The sequence below is a fragment of the Narcine bancroftii genome, chromosome 7, assembly GCF_036971445.1.
Source record: "Narcine bancroftii isolate sNarBan1 chromosome 7, sNarBan1.hap1, whole genome shotgun sequence".
NCBI classification, from domain to species: Eukaryota; Metazoa; Chordata; class Chondrichthyes; order Torpediniformes; family Narcinidae; genus Narcine; species Narcine bancroftii.
The window spans coordinates 10,304,985-10,328,966 of NC_091475.1; the positions used below are offsets into that span (position 1 = coordinate 10,304,985).

The 23,982-nt window shown below is 40.6% G+C and overlaps 1 protein-coding gene across 3 annotated transcripts; it reads left to right on the forward strand.

Moving 5' to 3' along the window:
* The first annotated feature begins 3,073 nt into the window (after positions 1-3,073).
* LOC138738497 (interleukin-10 receptor subunit beta-like) lies at positions 3,074-21,890 on the forward strand. Of its 3 annotated transcripts, none has more exons than XM_069888793.1 (7): positions 3,074-3,166; positions 12,048-12,171; positions 14,810-14,994; positions 15,093-15,256; positions 17,299-17,443; positions 18,844-19,001; positions 21,480-21,890. In XM_069888793.1, exons 1-7 carry the CDS (start codon positions 3,145-3,147, stop codon positions 21,648-21,650), a joined length of 969 nt encoding a protein of 322 aa, XP_069744894.1. In that variant the 5' UTR covers positions 3,074-3,144; the 3' UTR covers positions 21,651-21,890. The 3 variants fall into 3 exon arrangements, with proteins under 3 accessions (XP_069744894.1, XP_069744893.1, XP_069744895.1); XM_069888792.1 differs by lacking the exon at positions 3,074-3,166 and adding an exon at positions 3,189-3,333; XM_069888794.1 differs by lacking the exon at positions 3,074-3,166 and adding an exon at positions 3,555-3,635.
* Positions 21,891-23,982: the final 2,092 nt, after the last annotated feature.

Below are 23,982 nucleotides of genomic sequence, written 5' to 3' on the forward strand. Positions count from 1 at the left end.
TTCAGAAGAAGCTTGTCTCCTTTCCAGGTTCTTCTCACAGAGTTCTTCTCCTCTTCACCACACCAGGAAGACTAGCCACCACTCCTGATTTCCACAGAGAGTGCACTCAGGCTACCTTATTAGAACTCGGCCCAGTCTTGAAAAAGGAGCCTTTTCAGCAAATTCCTCTTCTGTCCAGCCTTTTCTCAGACTGCCTCCTGCTAATTCCTTCTGTCTCGTTCTCTGCCCCTCAGCTCCTGATGTTCTAGGCACTTTTTGTCTTGGTTTGTTTGCAAATATTGCCATTTCCAGGTTTTACAAAAAAACACATGGCCCCCAACTCTCTGCAAATTTTTCAGTTTCTGGGGTATGCTTGCACACGTTGCTAAAGCCCAGAACCTTCTGTTTGCACCTCCCCTCGGAACTTTGCAAGACATTGTTCTGTCTGTAAAATGCATGCAACCTAACAGCTAACCCAATTCTCATCCCTTTTATAAACATATATTTAATTAACCCATTGCATCACATAAGCAAGGACCTTTCTGAGTGATTGCCAATACTTATTTGCATAATTACATGCAGGTGGCCCACCCCTGAGCTCCAGCCATAACATACTTTGATATTATATTCCCCCACCCCCCCCCCCCCCCCCCCCCACCGATGTATCGTGAATATGTTGTGAAACTATCAGGCTTTTAATAACTAAAAGAAGGAGCTACCTACAACTTCATCAACTGATCGAAGCAAAGAGGTAGGGGAACATGCAAGTGACTATGGGTAGGATCAGTCTCAGGAGGTATGTCCAGCCAGCAGAGCCAATCATGGCACAACAGTGGTTTACCACATTCACCCACCCTTTTTAAGAAGAGTTCTGAAGGGTGAGAAATAAATGAAACAACTATACTTATATATTTTTCAGATTAGGTCTATCAGGGTTCTCGTTCTTCCAGTTTTTCTGGTTGCAGGCAATTCTTATACTGTGCACAGAATTTAACATGTATAATGTTCACCAGGCTTTGGTGCTGGAAAGGTAAATGTTTACCACTCAAGAAGGTTTTTGTAGGGTTTGCAGAGAGAGATTTGTTGTTCCAGGATTTTCACAACTGAGGTACCACCATTAGTCACCTCAATGTCTCGCTGATGAAACTTGCCCCATCAGGGTCCTCCAGATGATAACCTCTTTCTTTCAGGCAATCACAGAGTTCCTTTCTGTTCCGCTTATTCCAAGAGAAACATCAGACAGATAGCACTTCCAGCCGTCCACTGCTCAGGAGCTTTCTGTTTCAACAAGCTTCCTGGCTTGCACTGTCCAGCTGCTTTCAGTATCTCTCTCTCTCACACACACACACACACACACACACACACACACACACACACACACACCCACACACACACGCGCACTAGCTGAGAGAGGTTGTTGAACTTGTCTTCTCGCTCTCTTTCTCTCTCTCTCTCTCTCTCCAACTGCCAGAAAGCCCATGTGACTCCCTCACTTGCAAAAACCCCCATCTTCTTCTGCAAACAACAGGAGTTATCTTTCTGCTCCCATTTGTTATCTTAGATAAACAAAACCCAGGAGTGACCTTTCTGTGAGCACACTGTAGGTACTTTTAAACAGCCAGTTTGTCTCCTCCAAACAATGGTCTATTCATTTTGTGAGGTCATTTCAATTAGCACCTACTTGTGAAATGTGCATAGCATTCTCCATAGTTTTTGCAATGTTCCTGAATATGAATTCTTCAGTCTTCCAAATAATATGTTTTAAAATGTATGTATGTAACCCACTAATCTTATCAAATTCCTCCCAATATTTATCCATTACAGTGAGATGTCTGAGGTGGTTTGGTATGTTACCGAAGACTCTCGTAAACTTCTACAGGTGGACCAGGCTGGTTGCATCACTGCCTGGTATGGAGGCACCAACTCTCAAGACAAGAATAAACTCCAGAGGGTTCTCCTGACCTGACATTCAGACCTCGAACCATAGAGGAATAAACTCGGCCTGTGACATCACACACAACAGACTTCACTCCATCGAGGACATCTACTTCAGGCAGTGTCTTAAAAAAGCAGCATCTATCCTCGAAGACCCCCACCACCCAGGCTATGCCCTCTCCACTCTGCCTCCATTGGGGAAAAGGTACAGGAGCCTCAAGTCAAGCACTCAGCAGCACAAGGACAGCTTCTACTCCTCTGCCATCAGATTCCTGAACAATCAATGAACCAAAGACATTGCCTTACTTTTCATGCAGTATTAGTGTTACTTTTTTTTTACAGTAATTTAATAAGATGTCTCCACACTGATGCTGCCAAAAAACACTGTATTTCATGAAAATTCTGATTCAATCCAGTTTAACATCCCATCTGATCCGTCATTCCCTTTTGTAATGCTAGTGTTCGGCTGCTATATTATTGGTCAGAATCAGTTTTCAGATTTATTGTCAGAGTATATCCATGGTATCACTTTACAAAGCTGTGATTCCTTTTTTCCTGTGGGGCAGCAGAATTACCACTTAATGGTAGCGCAAAAAATAAATTGTACACCACGTAAACATGACATACATGGTGGTAACAGTCACTTTGGACCAATTTGCTCTTGCCAACCAGAGTGTTTCACCCATATTAGTCCCACCTGCCTATGTTTTAGCTGATGTCCCACTCAGCCTATCCTACCTGTATATCTGTCCAAATTTATTTTGGAAGGCTGCAATAATATGTGCCTCAACCAGCTTCTCCAGTGCCCCCTCACCCCCCCTCTGAGTAAAAATGTTACCATTAAATTTCTCCCCCCCCCCCTCCCTCGCCCTCTGAGGGATAAGGGATTGCTTAAAGTGGGATGTGGGTGGGAAGAAAATCACTGTTTTAATCATCCCTCATTGACTCGTTATGTGCACGGTTTCCGAACTCCAAAGGGAATGGGCCAACAGCAATTTTTCTCAAGCAAAATATTTCAGTAACAATTGGATCTAGAACAGTGGTTCTCAACCTTCCCTTCCCACTCACATAAGCAATCCCTTCCTCATCACAGAGCACCGATGGCCGAGGGAGGACTTAAAGTGGGATAGAAGGTTGAGAACCCTCTCACGAGTTGTCATTAACACACCCAAGGATTCGGTGACAAAGACATTCGCCGAAGGGCAAACCTCCCATGCTATTTCCTGGCAAATGCCATCAGAAATGGTTCCAGGTAATTCCCGCCCCATCGTAACCCTTTATCGCTGTCAGGAGAGCCATATGAAAGAATGAGGAAGCTCGGAGGTCAGTCGCCTTCGAGGTGGGGGCCGAGGACACGGGGCATGGCTGCGAGCAGAATCGCGCTGTATTCCCTGTTCGCGGCAGTTGTAGGGCAGCCAGGTTAGTGTAACCACTTGCGTTGCTCGCTACTAGGAACCCGTTCGCGGGGCGCGGGGCGGGGGCGCGGGGGCGGGAGGGGTCTCGGCCAGACCGGCGCGTTTTCAAAAGCCGGACCGGGATCCTATCGAGCAAAAAAATTTGGGCAACCCGCTAAATTTGTTACATTTTGGTGGGGGTGGGGGAAGACACAATTTCTACTTTGAAGTCGGTTGCCAGCCCAGACACTTAAAAGTTGAGAACTATTCACAGTTGGGACTATCACTTCCTCTTTCCGAGTGGACTTTAACCGGATTCCCAATGAGGTGATGAGGATTTATTTTTAAAACCTGACCATTACGTGACGTACGATCCAAAAATATTCTGGTGGATGGGGAAATAAAATAAGATTTGGAACATTGCGTAAAGTTCCCGCTGAAATTAATCCACCCGCCTTTGTGGACCCCCTCCCCCGGCCTTTGTGGATCCCCCTCCGCCCTTGTGGACCCCCCTCTGCCTTTGTGGACCCTCCCCCCACCTTTATGGACCCGCCCTCTGCCTTTGTGGACCCCCCCTCCGCCTTTGTGGACCCCCTCTGCCTTTGTGGACCCCCTCTGCCTTTGTGGACCCCCTCCGCCTTTGTGGACCCCCCCCCCTACCTTTGGATTGTGTCCCTAAAATACGAGTGGAGAGCCAGAGTACCAACGCCTCACTTCTACGAACGAAAACCTCTTTCTACTCCGCCATAATATTTCTTGGCATGTTGACACCCTTGGTTTGTCTCACAAAGGACCAGGAACATTTTCCGGAGCAGAAATCGGTGCTTGAAGGGCAGTACAAACTTTAGGACTTCTCCTGACCCTAGATTCAGACCTCAAACCATAGAACACTGCAGCACTGAAAGAGGCTCTTCGGCCCATTTGATCTTTGCTGATCTACTATTCTCCCTGTTCCCCATGGCCTAGACCATATTCCTCCATACTTCTCACATCTACCTGTATCTACCTAAATGTTTCAAATGTCAAAATGGAGACTGCATTCACTACTGCAGCTCTCACCACACTCTGCATTGAAGAAGTTCCTCCTCATGTTCCCTTTAAACATTTCCCCTTTCGCTCTCAAGTCTTGTTCTTGTCTCATCCACCCTCGGTGTTGGGGGTAGGGGGAGACTATCTATACCGCTCCTAATTTTGCACATCTCAATCAAATTTCACCTCCTTGTTCTTCTTTAATGTGTAAGTGTGTCATTTCTCTGAACGTTGTCATTCTAAGTATTAGGAGATTTTGCTGATAAAAGTTCCACATCTTCCTAAACTTTGTGCCCAAATTAATTTCCTGATTTTTTTTTTTGCTCCTCTAAAATTAACTTTAAGGATTACTTAGTGTTTTTTTTAAAAAATACATTAAGGTATGGAAATACATTGAACTCAGATTTAATACTGTATTAACTGTCTTTTTTTATCATGTTTATCAAAGGTAGTCCTTGGGTATGGTTACTGAATAAAATGCAGCTTAGAAAGCAATGGCTCCAAAGAGTAGCTCAATGTTGAAGATATATAGGGTGCATAGGGACCATTTAGTTATGGGTACAATAACTGTGTGGTGTGAGCTGTGTCATGAGAAGATATCATTACAAAGTGGACAGATTCAAGAATGTGCAGAAAACCTTTCTGAAGAAATGCACGATCCCCATGACTCCTGGGAATCTCTGACCATGACTGCTCAAAGAGAAACATTCAAACAGTGTCGGATTAATTCAGTGTTGAAGCGCCGGCCTTTGAAATTTGATGCCCAGAATTAATGTTGAACTGATGGGAAGACTGGAGTCTGGCTGCTACAGATTCACGAATTCTTCTTGCGTTGCTGTGGTCACAACACTCCTGGTCCTTTTGTAGGCAAGACTCAAATTGGGCGACCTCTGTCACATTTGTAGCCCGAAATGTGAAATTGATAGCACCATCAACACATGATTTACCCGTTGAACATCGACGTATATTTATTTCTCTGCTTCCGTTATTCCACCATTCCGCGCCTGCATACATCGCGCGCATGCCACGAGTCACGTGATGGAGTAGTGGCCGGTCAGGGAATTCCAGCCCTCTCCCGAAAAGTTTAAAAAAAAACGCACAAAACACAAAGGTACAAGATTAAAATTTACAACAAAGTAAAAATAAAGGTGAGAAGAAAATGGCAGCGAAGAGAGAAAAGTCGAAAACAACGGGAAGAAGAGAAGAAGAAAGAATGTCCAAGGAGGCCCGCCGCAGAGAGAGAAGCCCGCTCCCTCAGGTCAGTGGAAGTCCCGGGCTCAGGACTACAAAAATGGCTCACAGAGCCGAGTAAAAGTGCGCAACTCCTCGCACATGTGCGATGCGCATGAAAAAAAACACTCTGACGGGAGGGAGGAACAGCTGCGGAGTCGATCTCCACAGCTGAGAGAGACACCTGCAACGCAGCAGCAGGTGCAGAACACAGAAAATAACAACAACAAGAAAGAAGAGGGTAAAAAGAAAACAAGGAAACAACAGATGGTCAACCCAGAGGAAGAAGAAGAAGAAGAACAGAAAGAAATGGAAGAAGAGGAGAAAGGCAAGACAATGGATATATCTTTTTTTAAAGAATATATGGAATCAGTGAAAGAATGGCAATTACAAGAATTTAATGAGATAAAAAGAAGAATTAAGAATGCAGAAGAAAAAATGAATAAAATAGAAATGGTCATGTCAGAGATAGGAAAAAGAGTGGAAAATATGGAAGAACGAGAAATAATTGTAGAAATGGAAGTAGAGGACTTAAAAGAGAAATTAGAAGAATCTAATAAAAAAGTTAAAGAGGCACATGAGCTGTTAGCTCAGAAGATAGATATAATAGAAAACTATAATAGAAGAAATAATATAAAGATAGTGGGCCTTAAGGAAGATGAAGAAGGCAAGAATATGAGAGAATTTATAAAAGATTGGATCCCCAGGGTCCTAGGAAGACCAGAATTACAGGAAGAAATGGAAATAGAGAGGGCACATAGAACTTTAGCCCCGAAACCACAACTGCAGCAAAAACCAAGATCCATTTTAGTAAAATTCTTAAGATATACAACAAGAGAAAATATATTGGAGAAAGCAATGAAGAAAATAAGAGAAGACAAAAAGCCACTGGAATACAAAGGTCAAAATTTTTTTTTCTATCCAGACATAAGTTTTGAACTCCTGAAGAGGAGGAAGGAGTTCAATACAGCAAAAACGATCTTATGGAAAAAAGGATATAAATTTATGTTAAAGTACCCAGCGGTACTTAAAATAGTTATTCCAGGGCAACAAAACAGACTATTCTCGGATCCAGAGCAAATACGAAAATTTGCAGAACAACTGCAAAACAAGCAGAGAGATGAAGACATGTCATGAGAGTAAAAATGAGCACGAACTATATGTATGTGTGTATATGGGTATATTTGTGTATATATATATATATATAGATGTGTGTGTATGTGTGTGTATACATGAATGTATGGTGGCATCACCCTGTACAAAAACAAAGGCGAGAAATCAGACTGCTCAAACTACAGGGGAATCACGTTGCTCTCCATTGCAGGCAAAATCTTCGCTAGGATTCTACTAAATAGAATAATACCTAGTGTCGCCGAGAATATTCTCCCAGAATCACAGTGCGGCTTTCGCGCAAACAGAGGAACTACTGACATGGTCTTTGCCCTCAGACAGCTCCAAGAAAAGTGCAGAGAACAAAACAAAGGACTCTACATCACCTTTGTTGACCTCACCAAAGCCTTCGACACCGTGAGCAGGAAAGGGCTTTGGCAAATACTAGAGCGCATCGGATGTTCCCCAAAGTTCCTCAACATGATTATCCAACTGCACGAAAACCAACAAGGTCGGGTCAGATACAACAATGAGCTCTCTGAACCCTTCTCCATTAACAATGGCGTGAAGCAAGGCTGTGTTCTCGCACCAACCCTCTTTTCAATCTTCTTCAGCATGATGCTGAACCAAGCCATGAAAGACCCCAACAATGAAGACGCTGTTTACATCCGGTACCGCACGGATGGCAGTCTCTTCAATCTGAGGCGCCTGCAAGCTCACACCAAGACACAAGAGAAACTTGTCCGTGAACTACTCTTTGCAGATGATGCCGCTTTAGTTGCCCATTCAGAGCCAGCTCTTCAGCGCTTGACGTCCTGCTTTGCGGAAACTGCCAAAATGTTTGGCCTGGAAGTCAGCCTGAAGAAAACTGAGGTCCTCCATCAGCCAGCTCCCCACCATGACTACCAGCCCCCCTACATCTCCATCGGGCACACAAAACTCAAAACGGTCAACCAGTTTACCTATCTCGGCTGCACCATTTCATCAGATGCAAGGATCGACAATGAGATAGACAACAGACTCGCCAAGGCAAATAGCGCCTTTGGAAGACTACACAAAAGAGTCTGGAAAAACAACCAACTGAAAAACCTCACAAAGATAAGCGTATACAGAGCCATTATCATACCCACACTCCTGTTCGGCTCCGAATCATGGGTCCTCTACCGGCACCACCTACGGCTCCTAGAACGCTTCCACCAGCGTTGTCTCCGCTCCATCCTCAACATCCATTGGAGCGCTTTCATCCCTAACGTCGAAGTACTCGAGATGGCAGAGGTCGACAGCATCGAGTCCACGCTGCTGAAGATCCAGCTGCGCTGGATGGGTCACGTCTCCAGAATGGAGGACCATCACCTTCCCAAGATCGTGTTATATGGCGAGCTCTCCACTGGCCACCGTGACAGAGGTGCACCAAAGAAAAGGTACAAGGACTGCCTAAAGAAATCTCTTGGTGCCTGCCACATTGACCACCGCCAGTGGGCTGATAACGCCTCAAACCGTGCATCTTGGCGCCTCACAGTTTGGCGGGCAGCAACCTCCTTTGAAGAAGACCGCAGAGCCCACCTCACTGACAAAAGGCAAAGGAGGAAAAACCCAACACCCAACCCCAACCAACCAATTTTCCCCTGCAACCGCTGCAACCGTGTCTGCCTGTCCCGCATCGGACTTGTCAGCCACAAACGAGCCTGCAGCTGACGTGGACTTTTTACCCCCTCCATAAATCTTCGTCCGCGAAGCCAAGCCAAAGAAAAAAAAACATGAATGTATAAATAGAGGAACAAAATAAATTAACAGAACCATTTGAAATAGTAGAAATACAACAGATAATAAAAAAATTTCCAAATAATAAAACACCAGGAGAGGATGGATTACCAATAGAATTCTATAAAACATTTAAAGATTTCTTAATTCCTCCCCTCGTGGAAGTAATCAACCAGTTTGACAAAACACAAAGCTTACCAGATTCATGTAAAACAGCAATAATTAGAGTAATACTAAAGCAAGGGAAAGATCCACTCGCACCAGCGTCATATAGACCAATATCATTACTTAACACAGATTTTAAGATAATAGCTAAACTATTAGCAAACAGATTAGCAGATTATGTACCTAAAATGGTAAATCTAGACCAATCTGGATTTATTAAAAAAAGACACACAACAGACAATATTTGTAAATTTATTAACTTAATTCATGCAGTAGAAGGGAGTAAAGCCCCAACAGCAGCAGTTGCTTTAGATGCATAGAAGGCCTTTGACAGAGTAGAATGGAATTATTTATTCAAAGTATTGCAAAAATTCATTTTACCAGAGAAGTATATTAATTGGATTAAAGCATTATATAAGGGGCCATTGGCGAAAGTGACAGTAAATGGATATATATCAAAGCAATTTAACTTAAGCAGATCAACAAGGCAGGGATGCCCACTATCACCCTTATTGTTCGCATTAGCTATAGAACTGCTAGCAGAATTGATAAGAACAGAAAATAATATAAAAGGGATAAAAATAAAAGACAAGGAATATAAAATCAGTTTATTTGTGGATGATGTTATAGTATACTTAACAGAACCAGAACTATCAATAAAAGAATTATATAAGAAATTGAAGGAATATGGAGAAGTATCGGGTTACAAGATTAACGTAAATAAAAGTGAGGCAATGCCAATGAATAATGCGGATTTCTCAAAATTTAAGAAGGAATCACCATTCAGATGTCAAATGCAAGCAATAAGATACCTAGGTATACAAATAAATAAAAATCTCAGCCATCTATATAAACTCAATTATTATCCACTAATGAAAAAATTACAGGGCGATTGAGAGCATTGGAAAGATTTACCATTAACACTAATAGGAAGGATAAACTCTATTAAAATGAACATTTTCCTAAGGATATTATACCTATTTCAGGCATTGCCAATACACTTGACAGAGAAATTCTTCAAGGAGTTAAAGAAAATAATAAGGAAATTTTTATGGAAAGGGGGGAAACCGAGGATAGCACTAGATAAATTAACAGAATGGTATAAACAATGAGGCTTACAACTGCCAAACTTTAAAAATTATTATAGAGCCGCACAATTAAGATACCTATCAGATTTTTACCAAACAAGGGAAAAGCCAGATTGGACTAGATTGGAACTAGATAAAATAGGGGAAAAGATATCTGAACACATATTATATAAATGGGATGAAAAATTGGTACAACGTAGGAGTTCTCCAGTATTACATCATCTGCTCAATATTTGGAAGAAGATTCATGTAGAAAGGAATAAAACAAATTACCAATTACCAAAACTAATAATGATGCAAAATCAGTTACTCCCTTTTACAATAGATAACCTTTCCTTTAGAGAATGTGAGAAAAAAGGGATCAAAAGAATAGAAAATTGTTTTTCAGGAAATAGATTATTATCCTTTGAACAAATGAAAGATAAATACAATATAACTCAAGATACAGTGCTGGCATATTACCAATTGAGATCCTACTTGAAGGACAAATTAGGAAGCAGTCTGAGGTTACCAGAGGGAAGTAACTTTGAATATGTGATTACAGATACAATGATAATCAAAAGATTTGTAATAAACATGTATATTAAACAGCAAGAAAAGGAGAATGAGGAAACAAATGGTAAAACTAAACAAAAATGGGAACAAGATTTAAATATAAAGATAAAAAAGGAAACATGGGAGAAGTTATGTTCTGGAACGATGAGAAATACAATAAATATGAGGTTACGTATGATACAATATAACTGGATACACAGGCTATACATTACACCTCAAAAGTTAAATAAATGGGACCCAACAGTATCTGACAGATGTTTTCATTGTAAAAAAAAGAAATGGGAACAACAATTCATGCAATCTGGACATGTGAGAAAGTAGAAAAAGTTTGGGAAGATCTAAACCAGATATTAAATAAAATGACAGAAAACAATATACCAAAGAATCCAGAGATCTTCCTCCAAAGTAACATTAAAAAACAAAGAATTTGGAATTGATTTGGATGGTGCACAAAAAAGATTTGTTAAGATAGCCCTAGCCGTAGCAAAAAAATGTATTATGTCAACCTGGAAATTGGAAGATAATTTGAAAATACAACAATGGTATATAGAAATGAATAAATGTATTCCATTAGAAAAAAATAACATATTGTTTAAGAAATAATATTGAAATATTTGTACAAATATGGGAGTCATACATGAAACACAATAGAGAAAACCTACCGGGGACATTTACCACCTAAATTAACGAAAGGAGAAGGAAATGAAAAGAATTGACTCAGTGGAATTTCTTGTTTATTTTTATTGAATGACAACATTGTTTGACTGGTTTAATGTATCTTAGATTTTGTACTTTAAATGGATGGGGGGGGGAGGTAGGGAGGGTGGGATGGGAGGATGGGGGGGGAGGTAGGGAGGGTGGGATGGGAGGAGGAGGGGGGGAGAAAATGGCACTGTATATATTTGAAAAGGAAAATGTATGTATCATGGTCAATGTGGTTTATGGTGTGAAAAATAAAAAATTATAAAAAAAACTGTGCAGAGCTGTCAGTGAGTACAAGTGCTAACATGTATCCTGTTTTCTTTCACTTGAGGAGTGGAAGACCTTGCCTGATGGGTTTTCTTCCAAACCACATGCCAGTCTGACTTGCACACATTTAGTCATTCCCTTTTCCTTGTTAGGTCTAAGCCAGTGGTTCTCAACCTTTTTCCCCCACTCTCATATCATCTTAAGCAATCCCTTACTAACCACAGAGCACCTATGGCATAGGATGCGATTCAATGGGTGGTTCATCACTGGAATAGTCAAGTCAATTGAACAGAAAGTCCAAAAGAAATTCCAATGTATTGCTCTTTAGAACTAAGAAAAATCAAATTGATTTTCCATTCCTGCCGTTTCTACAGTGAAACTGGTGAACAGGTTGTAGTCCCCAATTTTCCATTGCACCTGATAATCCTGGTGAATGTGTGAGCTGGTCAGTGAGTGAGCTGGGGTGGCAAGGTGAGGTGGTGATTGTAAAGATGTTTCTCAAGGGAATGGATTAGTTATTATTCACCATGTGTTATTGTATTGGCATAATGGTCCATGTCTTTAATTCCACAATCTGAAATGAGAAGTTCAGCTTCTGATGGGCAGAAAGCAAAGATCCAGTGCAATTTCCTCAGCTGTCATTTCCAAAATCAGGGAGGTTGGGATACAGATCACCCACTCAACAGAAGAGTTAAACTTGGGGAGGAGGGGGGGGATTTATAATAAAAATAAAATTATAGTTGATCCCATGGCCATTTATTGCATAAAATCAGAGACAATATTCTGATAAACATACAAGTTATAAATCCTTATTGTTATTTATTTAAAACAGGTTTGGCTAAGCTCCCTTCACCACAAAATGTGAAAATGCATTCCATCAATTTTAAGAATGTTCTCCAATGGAGCCCAGTTACTTATCACAAAGGTGATGTTAATTATTCAGTTGAATATCAAAGGTAAGTGATATAACAATTCTATATTTTAATTATTGTATTAATTGATAACTCTTAAATATAAATCTTGATTGTGTGTGACCAAGGGAGGTTTAAAAAATGAGAATTGAGCTAATAGAACAAAATATTGTTTTTAAAATGCTTATTCCTTTTTCTTTTGATATTGTAACTGCAGTAAAACCCCCTTGTATTTGGCACTTGCTGGAAATGGTAGATAGTGGATAAGCAAGATTTCTGGCTGCTTGAGACTCACTCTTGCAATGCCTAACGAATTAAGAATAAACAGTTTTAAAGACAAAAGACCGTGCAAAATGTAAAGTAATTTCAAAAGAATCAACAATGTAGTCCTTAATTATGTGAAGTTCACTTTAATCAGGTAATTCCCATCATTTACAAAATTTAAAATCGAACCCTGGTTGCTGGCGCTATAACAACGTTGCACTAACCATGTTGCTGCCTTTAATGAACCCCTCCCTCAAGTTTACAGACAAAGCCTTACTGATATACTTAATCGTGGCTATCCCTCGTAGTTGAGGATGGTGGCTTTCGTTCAGTTGATCCACAGAGCAGACGCCCATGTGTGTATTTGTTTACCGTGTGTTTCTTTATGTTGCACTCCAAGAAGCACACAATACTTCACAAATCAACCAACTGACATGAAAACCACGACAAATGGAGCTGAAGGATTTGTTGCAGCCTTCTTCCTCCATCACAGCTGTTGAGTTCTGAGTAACTTTGTCTGCCTGCTCCACTGTTGGGGACTTGGTTGGATTGTTCTGTCAGGGACCTCACCCTCGACCTTACCACCATGGGGGACCCTACCAGGAACAGAGCTCCAGGCAGCATCACTCTTGGGATCACAGCAACACACAGACTTTTCCACCATAATAATAATAAAGACTCTTTCTAAGCAAGGATAAGGAGACACTTTAAAAGAGTCACCCCAACGGTGAGCAGCATCAACCAGCTCATTGTCCTGGGCAATCCCATTTTATTCAAACACAACTTTATTCAAACAGCTGCTGCGAGCAAGGCACCCCGCTGGCTGAATGTTTGCTCCCATCTTCACCAAAGGTTTATGATGTGTTACTTCAGAGAAGATTTAATTTTACAGTATTAAACTTTTACTTATTCTAATTCATCCTGATTATTTGTTCACTTTCCTCTTTTTGCCGGTTGCTTGAATTATGGATAACAGGAGTTATCAGATAACAGAAAATACACAAATCAATATTTGAAGAAAGCTTAGTATCCTAGTCTGTGACTTCTGTATGAGTGTCAGCTTTGACTCAAAGTTAGTACATCCACCTTGGAAGGCTGTGGATTTAGAAATTAATCTAATCCAGTGCACCTTTTCTTTAAGTTATTAAGTCAATGCCCAATTATGCTCTCATCTGAATGCAAATTAAATAAAAAAGAAAACAAGAGCTTTCTTGCCAATATCCTGCCAGCATTTGCTCATCAGCTGTGCCGCAAATGTTTTGCAAGGATTAATTGCACAATAGATTGAAGCAATGAGGAACCATGATCCAATCACCATTTAGTAACTTACCATTTTCGACAAACACTATGGCCTGTTCATCACTGGACCAAACATTTTGAATATCTGGAGAGGTTGGATAAACTTGAATGATGTTATCTGCTGCATTGGATGCTGAGGGGAAATCTGACAGGTTTATTTTATGAGAGGCATTTTTTTTTAAAAAAAGTAGAAAGTCAGTCTTTATCCTGGGGTGAAAAAGTCAAAACTTTCAGATGAGAGGAGGAAAAGTTTAAAGGGATTGTGGAAACTAGGTTTTTGTGGTGTTTTCTCATTTTAAACACCAGTGTGGTAAATGCCTGGAATGCACTGCCCGAGGGAGAGGAGGTGGAAATGGTTGAATCTAATAGGATGGTGAGGATGGTGCAAACATGCATGAATACAGATCACGTGCATGAAGATGGGGTGGGCTTATTTGATCATCATGGTTGACACATGGACCAGAGGACCTTTTCCTCTGGTGAACTGTTCTGTGGTCTCTCTGGGATCAGCACTGCTAAAGAACTGTCACCACTTTACGATCAGCAGGCTTACCTTCACTTTCTCAAAAGCAGCCACTGAGAAAAAGAAAGTGCTGGACCCCAGCAGAGACCCATTTTTGGGTTGATTCTAGAAATTATGGTTTTATCTTATGAGGAGACATTGAGTAGCCTGGGGTTTGGAAGGATGAGGGGGTGGGGAATCTTGTGGAGAGGTAAAATAATTAAAGTAATAGATAAGATGGAACCCTAACCCCTAATGTGTGTGTTTCCACTTGCAGGTGAGACTGGAGCTATGGGACAAAACCTCTTGATTCGGAGAAATAGTTTAAGTTAGAGTTAATGAGGAACTGCTCATCCCAGAGAGTGGTGAATCTGTCCAATTCTCCACCCAAGAATGCAGCAGAGACTGCCTCATTGAATGTATTTAAGATAGATTTCTGAACAAATAGGGCAATTATGGGCAACAGGGAACAGATGGGTGAGTGGAGCCGGGCAGATGGCCAAATCAGCCATATTGAATGGCAGGGCAGGATCAACAGGCCTTCTGGCCTATTCCTGTTTCTTATGTTCTTGTATCTACCAATGTACATGTCTATCATTTTTATTGTGTTCTTCACAGCTACTATGACAACCAGTATGAACAAGGATCTCACGAGAAAGGCTGCACACACATCAGCATCACAGAATGTGACCTGTCTAATACACTGGCCATCATGGTTAGTTATTACCTGCGTGTAAGAGCGGAATACAAAGGCAAGACATCTGAGTGGGCCAATGTTGTACAATTTGAACCTTTTGATGAAAGTAGGATTAATTAGTTTTCTTTTCACTAAATTTAATTTGAAACTTGCATTTGTCCACAATTTCCTTTCCATTTCACCAATGTTCCTTTGTAATGCCAGCTGAAATTGGACCTCCATTGTCAGTGATTGTGAAGCCGAGGTTGAATATGCTCGATATCAAGATCACTGAGCCTGTAAATGAGAATGTCAATATATCTATGCGTGAATATTTTCCGGACTTGGCTTATGAGGTGTCCTACTGGGAAGATGCAGAGGAAAAAAAGGTACATTTCATAGACTGAGAAACACATTGGTAGTTTAAAGGGACAATAATGCCTTCTGGTCAATTAAAATGCTGTTTTACCTCTTCCTGCCATAAATTCTTCCAGATGAGGCAACAATTCACTTGTACTTCCACCATTGTGAATTGCATTCAGTGCTCACAATGTGGTCTCCTCTACAGCAGAGAATCCTAGACCAATGAATGATTCTATTCAGTCCATAAAGGTAACTCTCAGTTCCAGTGAGAGGTCACTTTAATTCGCCAGCTCCATCCCACTCCCTCTCTAATCTCCCTGATTTTGGCCTCTTCTACTCTTTCATTGAAACCTAGAGCAAACTCAATTAATATCTTTCTACTTGACATGGTACAACCCTCGGGACTCAACATTTGAGGCCCCGAACAGTCCTTCAAAGTGAAGCAGCACTTCACTTATGAATCTGTAGGAGTCATCTACGGCATCCAATGTTCCTGTTGTGACCTTCTCAACATTGGAGAGACTGGATGCAGACTGGCAGATCGCTTCACTAAGCACTTTCGCTCAGTCTGCAGCTCTCTGGGGTCTGTGCTCCCCTGCCCTTCCACCCCCGCCCCCCCCCCCCAATCATTTGGTTCGAGTACCTGTCTATATTTTGCTCGTACCTTGATGAAGAGCTCATCCCAAAATGTTGGTTGTGCATCTTTATCTTTGCAACATAAAGTACACTATTTGGCCTGCTGAGTTTCTCCAGCATTGTTTTTACTTCATTCATGGTGTCTGCAGACTTTCATGTTTTACTCAACATTCAATTCACTAGGCAGCAAGATGCTGAAGGAACTCGGTAGATCAGGCAGCATCCATGGAGAGGAATGGTCAGTCGATGCTTGGGGTGGCACAGATGGTGTAGCAGTTAGCTCAATGCCTTTAGAGCGCCAGCAATCATGACTAGAGTCCAAATCCCGTGCTGTCCGTAAGGAGTTTGTACATTCTCCCAGTGTCTGCGTGGGTTTTCCCCGGGGCCTCCAGTTTCTTCCAACTAATCAAAACATGCTGGGGGTGTAGGTTAATAGGGTGTAAATTTGGCAACACGGACCCGTGGGCCGAAATGGCCTGTTACTGAGCTGTAGGTCTAAATTTTAAATTTAAAAAAATTGTTTGCTCTCTTCCCCTCCCACTCTACTCTTGATAAAAGAACCTGACCCAAATTATTGACTGTCAATTTCTCTCCATAGCTGAGTTCCTCCAGTCTCTTATTGTTTGATCAAAATGCCAGCATCTGCACTTGTGGTTTTCCATTTTTGTGATCAGCAGCCTACAATCTATAAAATACACCCAAATGTGTTGAGGAAGCAAAATCTTTGTTGTTCGGTGTAATTATACCTTTTAGGAAGCTAACGATTGCCAGTCTTCCTCTTGACAACTGATTATTCACTTTTGTAGATCAGTGAGGACCAATGATAGTGTTCCAAACTTCTTAATAAACTCCTGTCCGAGCATTTGAGCAGAATATGCCTACAGTAAGAAAACATTAGAAAAATTAAGATTTAAAAAATGTAATTTATTTAATTAAGGTAAAATGAAAATAGATGCAACTAATTTGCCTGCTGAGAAAGGTAAACATTCACTGATACATTTTAAAAAGAAATTTGCAGTAATTCCTCCCCATCCTATAATTAAACCAAATTCCTAAAATATAGATATTAAAATCAAAGATTTCAATGCCTAAATATGTAATGGGCTAATTTATCTTTTGTAAAATAGTTTCAGACTTACACCACCTTGTGTCAAATTACAACTAAGAAAACTACATTCAGTTCTTCTCACTAAACCATGGCTGACTTATTACACTGCTCGGCCCATCGGAAGAAGACATCTCATGAGATCATTATTCATGTGAAGGAAGTACACTAAGAACTTCCATTGTGAGGGTGTCTGTAAAGCCTTAATGAAGGATTGGTTCAACTTTCCACTGGAAAATCTCTAATCCACTTGCTTGATTTGATCTGCCATGTTATTGCTATTCTACACCTGATAATTATTTATCAGACCTTTTTGAATTCCAACAGATTGAAAGTACTTATATCCAGCAGAAGATGGTAGCTCTCGCCAACCTGAAGCCTTGGACCACCTACTGCTTGAAAGTTAAACCTTTCTTGGAAAACCGAAAAACTCATCCTAGTTCTGTTATCTGTGAAACTACGAAGGATGATGGTACCATTACTTTAAATTAGTCTATTTCTCCTCAAGGTGTACTATGGGATAAGCAATAGTTTTCAATCACGTTAAATTATTCTGTTTCCCAAGGACCTGATCCACTCTAGCATTGCTAAGTCAGATGTTCACCATCACTCCTTTACCAATGCGACATTGCTGCTTAGGTGAACCACTGGAACTATTCAGATGTGGAAGGTCATCTGAATACCAACCAGATTAAACTAACACTTTTATAATCAAATTAATTGGAAATCTTTTCACTTAGTTGCTTCTTGGATTTTTGTGCATGAAAATTAGATAAGAATGTAAGAATTGGGTGGTCTTGAACTTCGTCTACCATTTAGCATCGTGGCTGACTAGAAAATAAAGTGGACAAAACGTTGATGAATTCTCTATACCAGATGAACACTTCTTCACTCTATTCCCATATCCTTTGAACAACAGCATATTCAAAACAAAAAATCATGAACCTTCACTTTAAATATTGGCACCAAATAGAATATACTCCGTGATTGAGCATACACAATTTACCGGAAGGGGAACCTCCAAACATTCACAACTTTCTGATGAAAGGATATCTCCTTTATCTCAACCTCCTTTGTTCTGCTTCTCTTCCCAAACTCTTTCCAGCCAGAAGAAGAATCACTACATGTATTCTGTCAACACCCCAAATACTTTAGTTAGTTTGCCAGTAATTCTAACAGGAGGATTTGACAAAACCTCTGACTATATGACATCTCAAAATGACTATAGCTGATCTTTGTTGAACCCCCTCTAAAGTGTGAATCATTTCTGAGGTAATGACCATAAAATCATGCCATGTGTGATCACATTAGAGTCTTGTATAATTGCTCTTTGGTTTATTTTTATACTTCAACATCCTTGTAACAAGAACAAACCTATTTTTCAAATTATTTTCTCTCTTTCCCCTATTCTGAAGAGCAGGGTTGCATGTGCAGTCTTTCAGTTCATGGAAGCCTATTTTGAATCAAAAGAGTTGAGATGCATCTACACAGCTAATTCTTTTAAACTCTGAGATACAGGCCATCTGATGTAGAGAATTTTGTCCCCTTTATTTGTCTGGTCATTTTTCTTTACACTGCTCTCAATAAACCACCATTACTGAATATTTTGAGAATTTATGCAGTGAATATTGGTACAAAATTTTTAAAATACAATTTTAAAATGTTAAAACACTTAAAACCACTTGTTAACAATTTAAAAACACAAATCAGCTCAATTTTTACCTAAAAAGGCATATCCATACCTATGCCCAGATATCAACTTACACAATCCACTCTTTTCTTCATTACCCTCTACTAAGACTTTAGATATTTTCAGAGATTTGTGTCCAAATATCAGTTTTTTACTGACTAAAGTTGTTTTTCTGCTTGCAGGTAGAGTTGCAGAGTGGAAGATTATTATAATTTTTCTTGCATCGTTTTTTGTTGTCTCTCTTGTGACCCTTGGCATTTTCTGTCTATCGCTACATGGATACAGAATCATCAAATATATTTTCTTTCCTTCCTTCAACCTTCCTGAACACATTAAAGAGGTACGTGTTGTGTCAATCATCCATTCTTATTTCTGAATTAAATTTAATTCCAACCATTCTGGCAGATATAATCGAATTCTAGCTATCTTCTTCCAGATGTGTTGCATTGAGTTACAGGTCCACCTGAGAGTGCAGGGATATCATCCGGTAAAACTATGATAGAGGCTGAGAATTTGTTCTGAGGTAATTCCACATTGATGCCCAAGTTGTGGCAGAAGTTTAATATGTGCCCTGCACTTCCAAATAAATTCCATAACTTGCATTTTAAAAATATATGCAAGTTTCCATCCACAAATACAGGTACTCCCTGACTTGCATCCATCTGTACATACGACTGAATTTAAAAAAAAAAGAAAAATATCACCTTAAATTCACCCAGTTCATGTTGTATTTGACAAACTATAGCAGGGATGCAGGGCATGTAAGAGCCAAAATGTGTGTACGTACCTTGTTAGCTGGCATCATAGCATCCCGAGATTGGGTGCAGCCATCTTGATTCCTGCCTCTTCAATTGGCCCAAGCGCGCGTTAAGGGCGCAAATTCAAAATTGTCAGGGTGCTTAACTCATGCGCATGCGCTAACCGAACTTCAATAAGCAAACCCACTACGCGTGCACCAACCGAAGATTCACACGTAGGAATCAAGATGGCCATGCCCAGCCTGTGGACTCTGGGACGCTGACTAACAAAGTAAGTACGTACATTTTAGCTCTTAGATGCCCTGTATCCCTGTTATAGTTTGTTAAATACAACATTTGATTAAAACATTTGCTTTAAGACTTTGGCGGTTCATGTGTGTGGGTAAAATTCTGTCTTGCGTCCATTTCAAGATACGACTGATCCTTCGGTCCCAATTATGGTCCCAAGAATCCTTTATTGATACGTAATAAAACAGGTGTAATATTACATGAAATTTGCTTTAGTCTGCATAAAGAGGACAGATTTACCATCTGCAGAAATTGACATGTGCATCTTACTGTCACAGAAAGAAAAGTAAAGAGACCCTCCCCCCCCCACCCCACCCCGAGTCACTGAGTGTCCATGGATTTGCCTTTACTGTTCACACAGCCTCCACAGCCACAAAAACTCTAGTCCAAACCATCAGCAATCCGAGTTCCAGATTCAAATCTCTGACGCTATCGGAAAGCCCTTAGTGCCTTTGGCACCCTTCTCATATCCTGGTTCCAATACCTGGTACCCCTCATCCAGTATCAAGCCAGTTTCCAGCAGTTCACAGCCTGGTGCGAGTCCTTTGACCACAGTCGACTGCAGCCTGCATATGTTCCTCTCCTCAAGACACCAACAGGCCTTCACCTGTGTGTTCTTCAGCCTCGGAGCCCCTCACTGGTCCATCCTTCTCCTTCTCAAATGGGTGGGGGGAGGGGTCGTTGTCTCCTCATTTTCTTGTGCCAGTGCTCTGATTTTCCCCGGAGTCTGCAACCCTTGAGTCTGCTGCCAATCTTGGGCCCAGACCCTGCCGTTACAGGATTTTAAAATAAACCACTGTCTGCTCCTTTAATAGGCCATTTAAAGCCATTACGGAGCCATCAGTAAGTTGGACCGTGTGGTAGAACCCTACGGAGGAGTGCTTTGTCTCCTCTCCTCGCTCTCCACCATTCAGCAGCCCGCTGCTATGGCAGCAGCTTCCGACAATCTTCTATGCTAAGGCAGGCAATATTTTGTGCCCATGGGAGTGTGAAAGTATTAGCCATTGTTTGTCAGCAGTATCCCAGAAACAGCAATGAGTCGCTTTGTTTTCTGTTTAGTTCATTAATTTGAAATAGAGCTTTCTAAAGAAGAATAAGCAGATAGAGGGTTACAACAAAGAAGGTCGTTCAGACCATATTATCTGTGTTAGTCAAGAAGGGACCACCTGGCCTAATCCAACTTTCCAGCAGTGGGTCCATAACTCTACAGGTCACAACTATTCAAGTGTAAATTCAAGTACAGTTTAAATGTGATGAAGGTTTCTCCATCTACATTCTTTTAGGCAGAGATTCACAGACACGTTTCCCTCCCCACTCTCACCCAATCTAATTGTTATGCCAACTATATTTTTTTATTTCACCTCTAAGTTTCTGTTTTTTGATCTTGGCACCTCGTAATTTTACATCCCTCCAGACTGTCTTAGCACTTGTTGATTCAAAATTATATTTATTCTGAACTTATCCCAACTTTCCTCATAGCTGAAAGTTTTCAGACTCATAATCTCAAGTAGAGTCACATTTTTATCCATAACATGATAGCATAAGTAAATAAAATTTCACAAATAAGTATTCCATCATCCAATAATATTTCTATACATCTCTATAAATATAGACATGTAAATGCCTTCTGGATTTCCTAATCCTACCTCAAGATTACAAATTCTCATTTTTATTCCATCTATTAAAAACAGATGGATATTTTGAGAGAGCTTCATGTTTACAACTTAATTGGGAATGACTCCCCTTAAATTCTTGTGTTTGTTTTTGCATAGTACCTGAAAGAACCTTGGCTGAATTCTGCATTCCTGCCAACTCAAACGAAGAACCTGCCTGAAGAATCTTTTGACAAATTAAGTATTATTTCAGATGTTGACAGAGATACAAAACTGGGAATGCTTAACATTTACTCCATAGAGAAAGAAGATAAAGGCAAAGAAAAATAAATCTTTATGCAAAAATACAAACACTAGCAAACAGTGGGTAAATCAAATCTGGTGACTTGTCTGAAGGAGCTGTGTAATGGATTTGTGTTCTTCTTTAGTTATAAAAAATATCTTTCTTAGAAAGTTAGTTTGTTGGCTGGATACAGGGTCACAGAAACTCTGAAAGAGAGTTCATTTTTGGAGTCGACACATCTGGAAAAAAATAGAGCCATAAACGCTGAAGTAGTTTCTTAATTGAAAGCTCAAGTACTATGTGTTGTCCTTCAAAACATTTTGGTGTACATTCAGCATTATACTGGTGTGACAGAGTATAGAGATATATATAGATATGTTTTTGGGAGATAAGTTGGGAAAGGTTTGTAAGAGTAGGTCACTTACAAACACTTTAAAACCGATCCTATTTAAAATACTGGCGGTCTTCCCCATGCTAGACGTATCAGCACCAGAGCTTTTGAAGGGACTTCACTAATGGAGAGGAGTCACGTGATGGGAGTAGTGGCCGGTAGGAGAATACCAGCCCTCTCCAGAGAGAAGGAAAAAAGTGAAGAAAAAACAAAGACCCAGACACACAAATCACAACAAATAAGAATTAAAGGTGTAGAGAAAAGGGCACCTAAGAAAGAAAAGCCAAAAACAACGGGAAGAAAAGAAGAAAAACGCCGGAAGAGAAAGGCAAAGGCCTTACCTGCATGAAAAAGCAGGGACCCGCTGTGGAAAGAGGAACCCACACCCCAAGGTTAGTGGAGACCCCGCAGGGTCGCGACCCACTGACCGCAGGACTGCAAAAATGGCTCAAGGAGCCAAACGGGTGCGCAACTGCGCACGACAAGGAGAACACTGACGGGAGGGGGGATCAGCTGTGGAGTGAAAAACTCCACAGCATGAACAGCTGAGAGAGACCCGACAGCAGGGCTCCCAGCTGAAAGATAAAGAAAACAATGGGAACGGGAGGGGTGGGAAAGAAAAAAGGAAACTAGAGGCACAACAGATAACCAGCCCAGAAGAAGAGGACCAACATCAAGACACCATGGAAAAAAACCCAACAAACAGACAAGCAGCTCAACAAGAAAGTCAGAAGAGATACAGATTCAAGGAAGAGAAATAGAAGACACAAACCCAAGAGCAGACACAGAAGAAGAAGTAGAACACCAAGCTCTGCACAGAGGAATAGGAGGTAAAATGAATGGACAGTACATAGATTAAAAAAGATTCAAGAACAAATGAAACCATTAAAAGAATGGCTGACACTAGAATTTAGTGAAATGAAAAGAAAAATGAAAAATACAGAAGAAAAAGTGAGTAGAATAGAGCTGGTCATAACAGATGTAGGGAAAAGATTAGAAAATGTGGAAGAATGTGTAATGGCGGTAGAAATGGAAGTGAACGACTTAAAAAGAAAATTGGAAGAAAGTGACAAAAAAAGTTAAAGAAACACAGGACTTGTTAGCTCAGAAGAGGGATATAATGGAAAACTATAGTAGGTGAAACAATATAAAGATAGTGGGCCTTAAGGAAGATGAAAAAGGCAAAGATATGAAAGAATTTATAAAAGAATGGATCCCAAAGGTCCTGGGAATGCCAGAAATGCAGGAACGAATGGAAATAGAAAGGGCACACAGAACACTAGCACCGAAACCACAGTCACAACAAAAACCAAGATCCGTTTTAGTAAAATTCCTGAGATACATGACAAGAGAAAATATATTGGTGAAGGCAATGAATAAAATGAGAGAAGACAAAAAACCACTGGAATACAAAGGTCAAAATTTTTTTGATCTACCCAGACATAAGTTTTGAGCTCCTAAAGAAAAGGAAGGAGTTTAACGCAGCAAAATTGATCCTATGGAAGAAAGGCTATAAATTTATGTTAAGATATCCAGCAGTGCTTAAAATAGTTATCCCGGGGCAGCAAAACAGACTATTCTCTGATCCGGAGAAAGCACAAGAATTTGCAGAACACCTGCAGGACAGAAAGAGATGAAGAGATGTAACAAGAACAAAGAACAACGACAAACTACATATAAAGAAGTAAAAATAATGTATAAGTAAGAAGTAAAGGAGGGAAGAAAAAGGAAGTAAGGGAGAAGGGGGAAAAAGAGGAGGGGTTTAAAAAATAAGAATATTTAAATAAAAATGAAAAAGAGGGGGAGCTTTGATATGTGAAGATAAAAGTCTTCTGGAGGGGGTTGGGTGGGAGAGAATAACAGTCACTGCAAAATCAGTTGACAATTGTGAACAGGTTCGCAGTCCGAATGGAGAGGGGAGTTGTTGCCTGGCAAAGGACAAGGGGTGACTCAGAGAGGGGGGGGGGGACAATTGGGGTTAAGGGAAT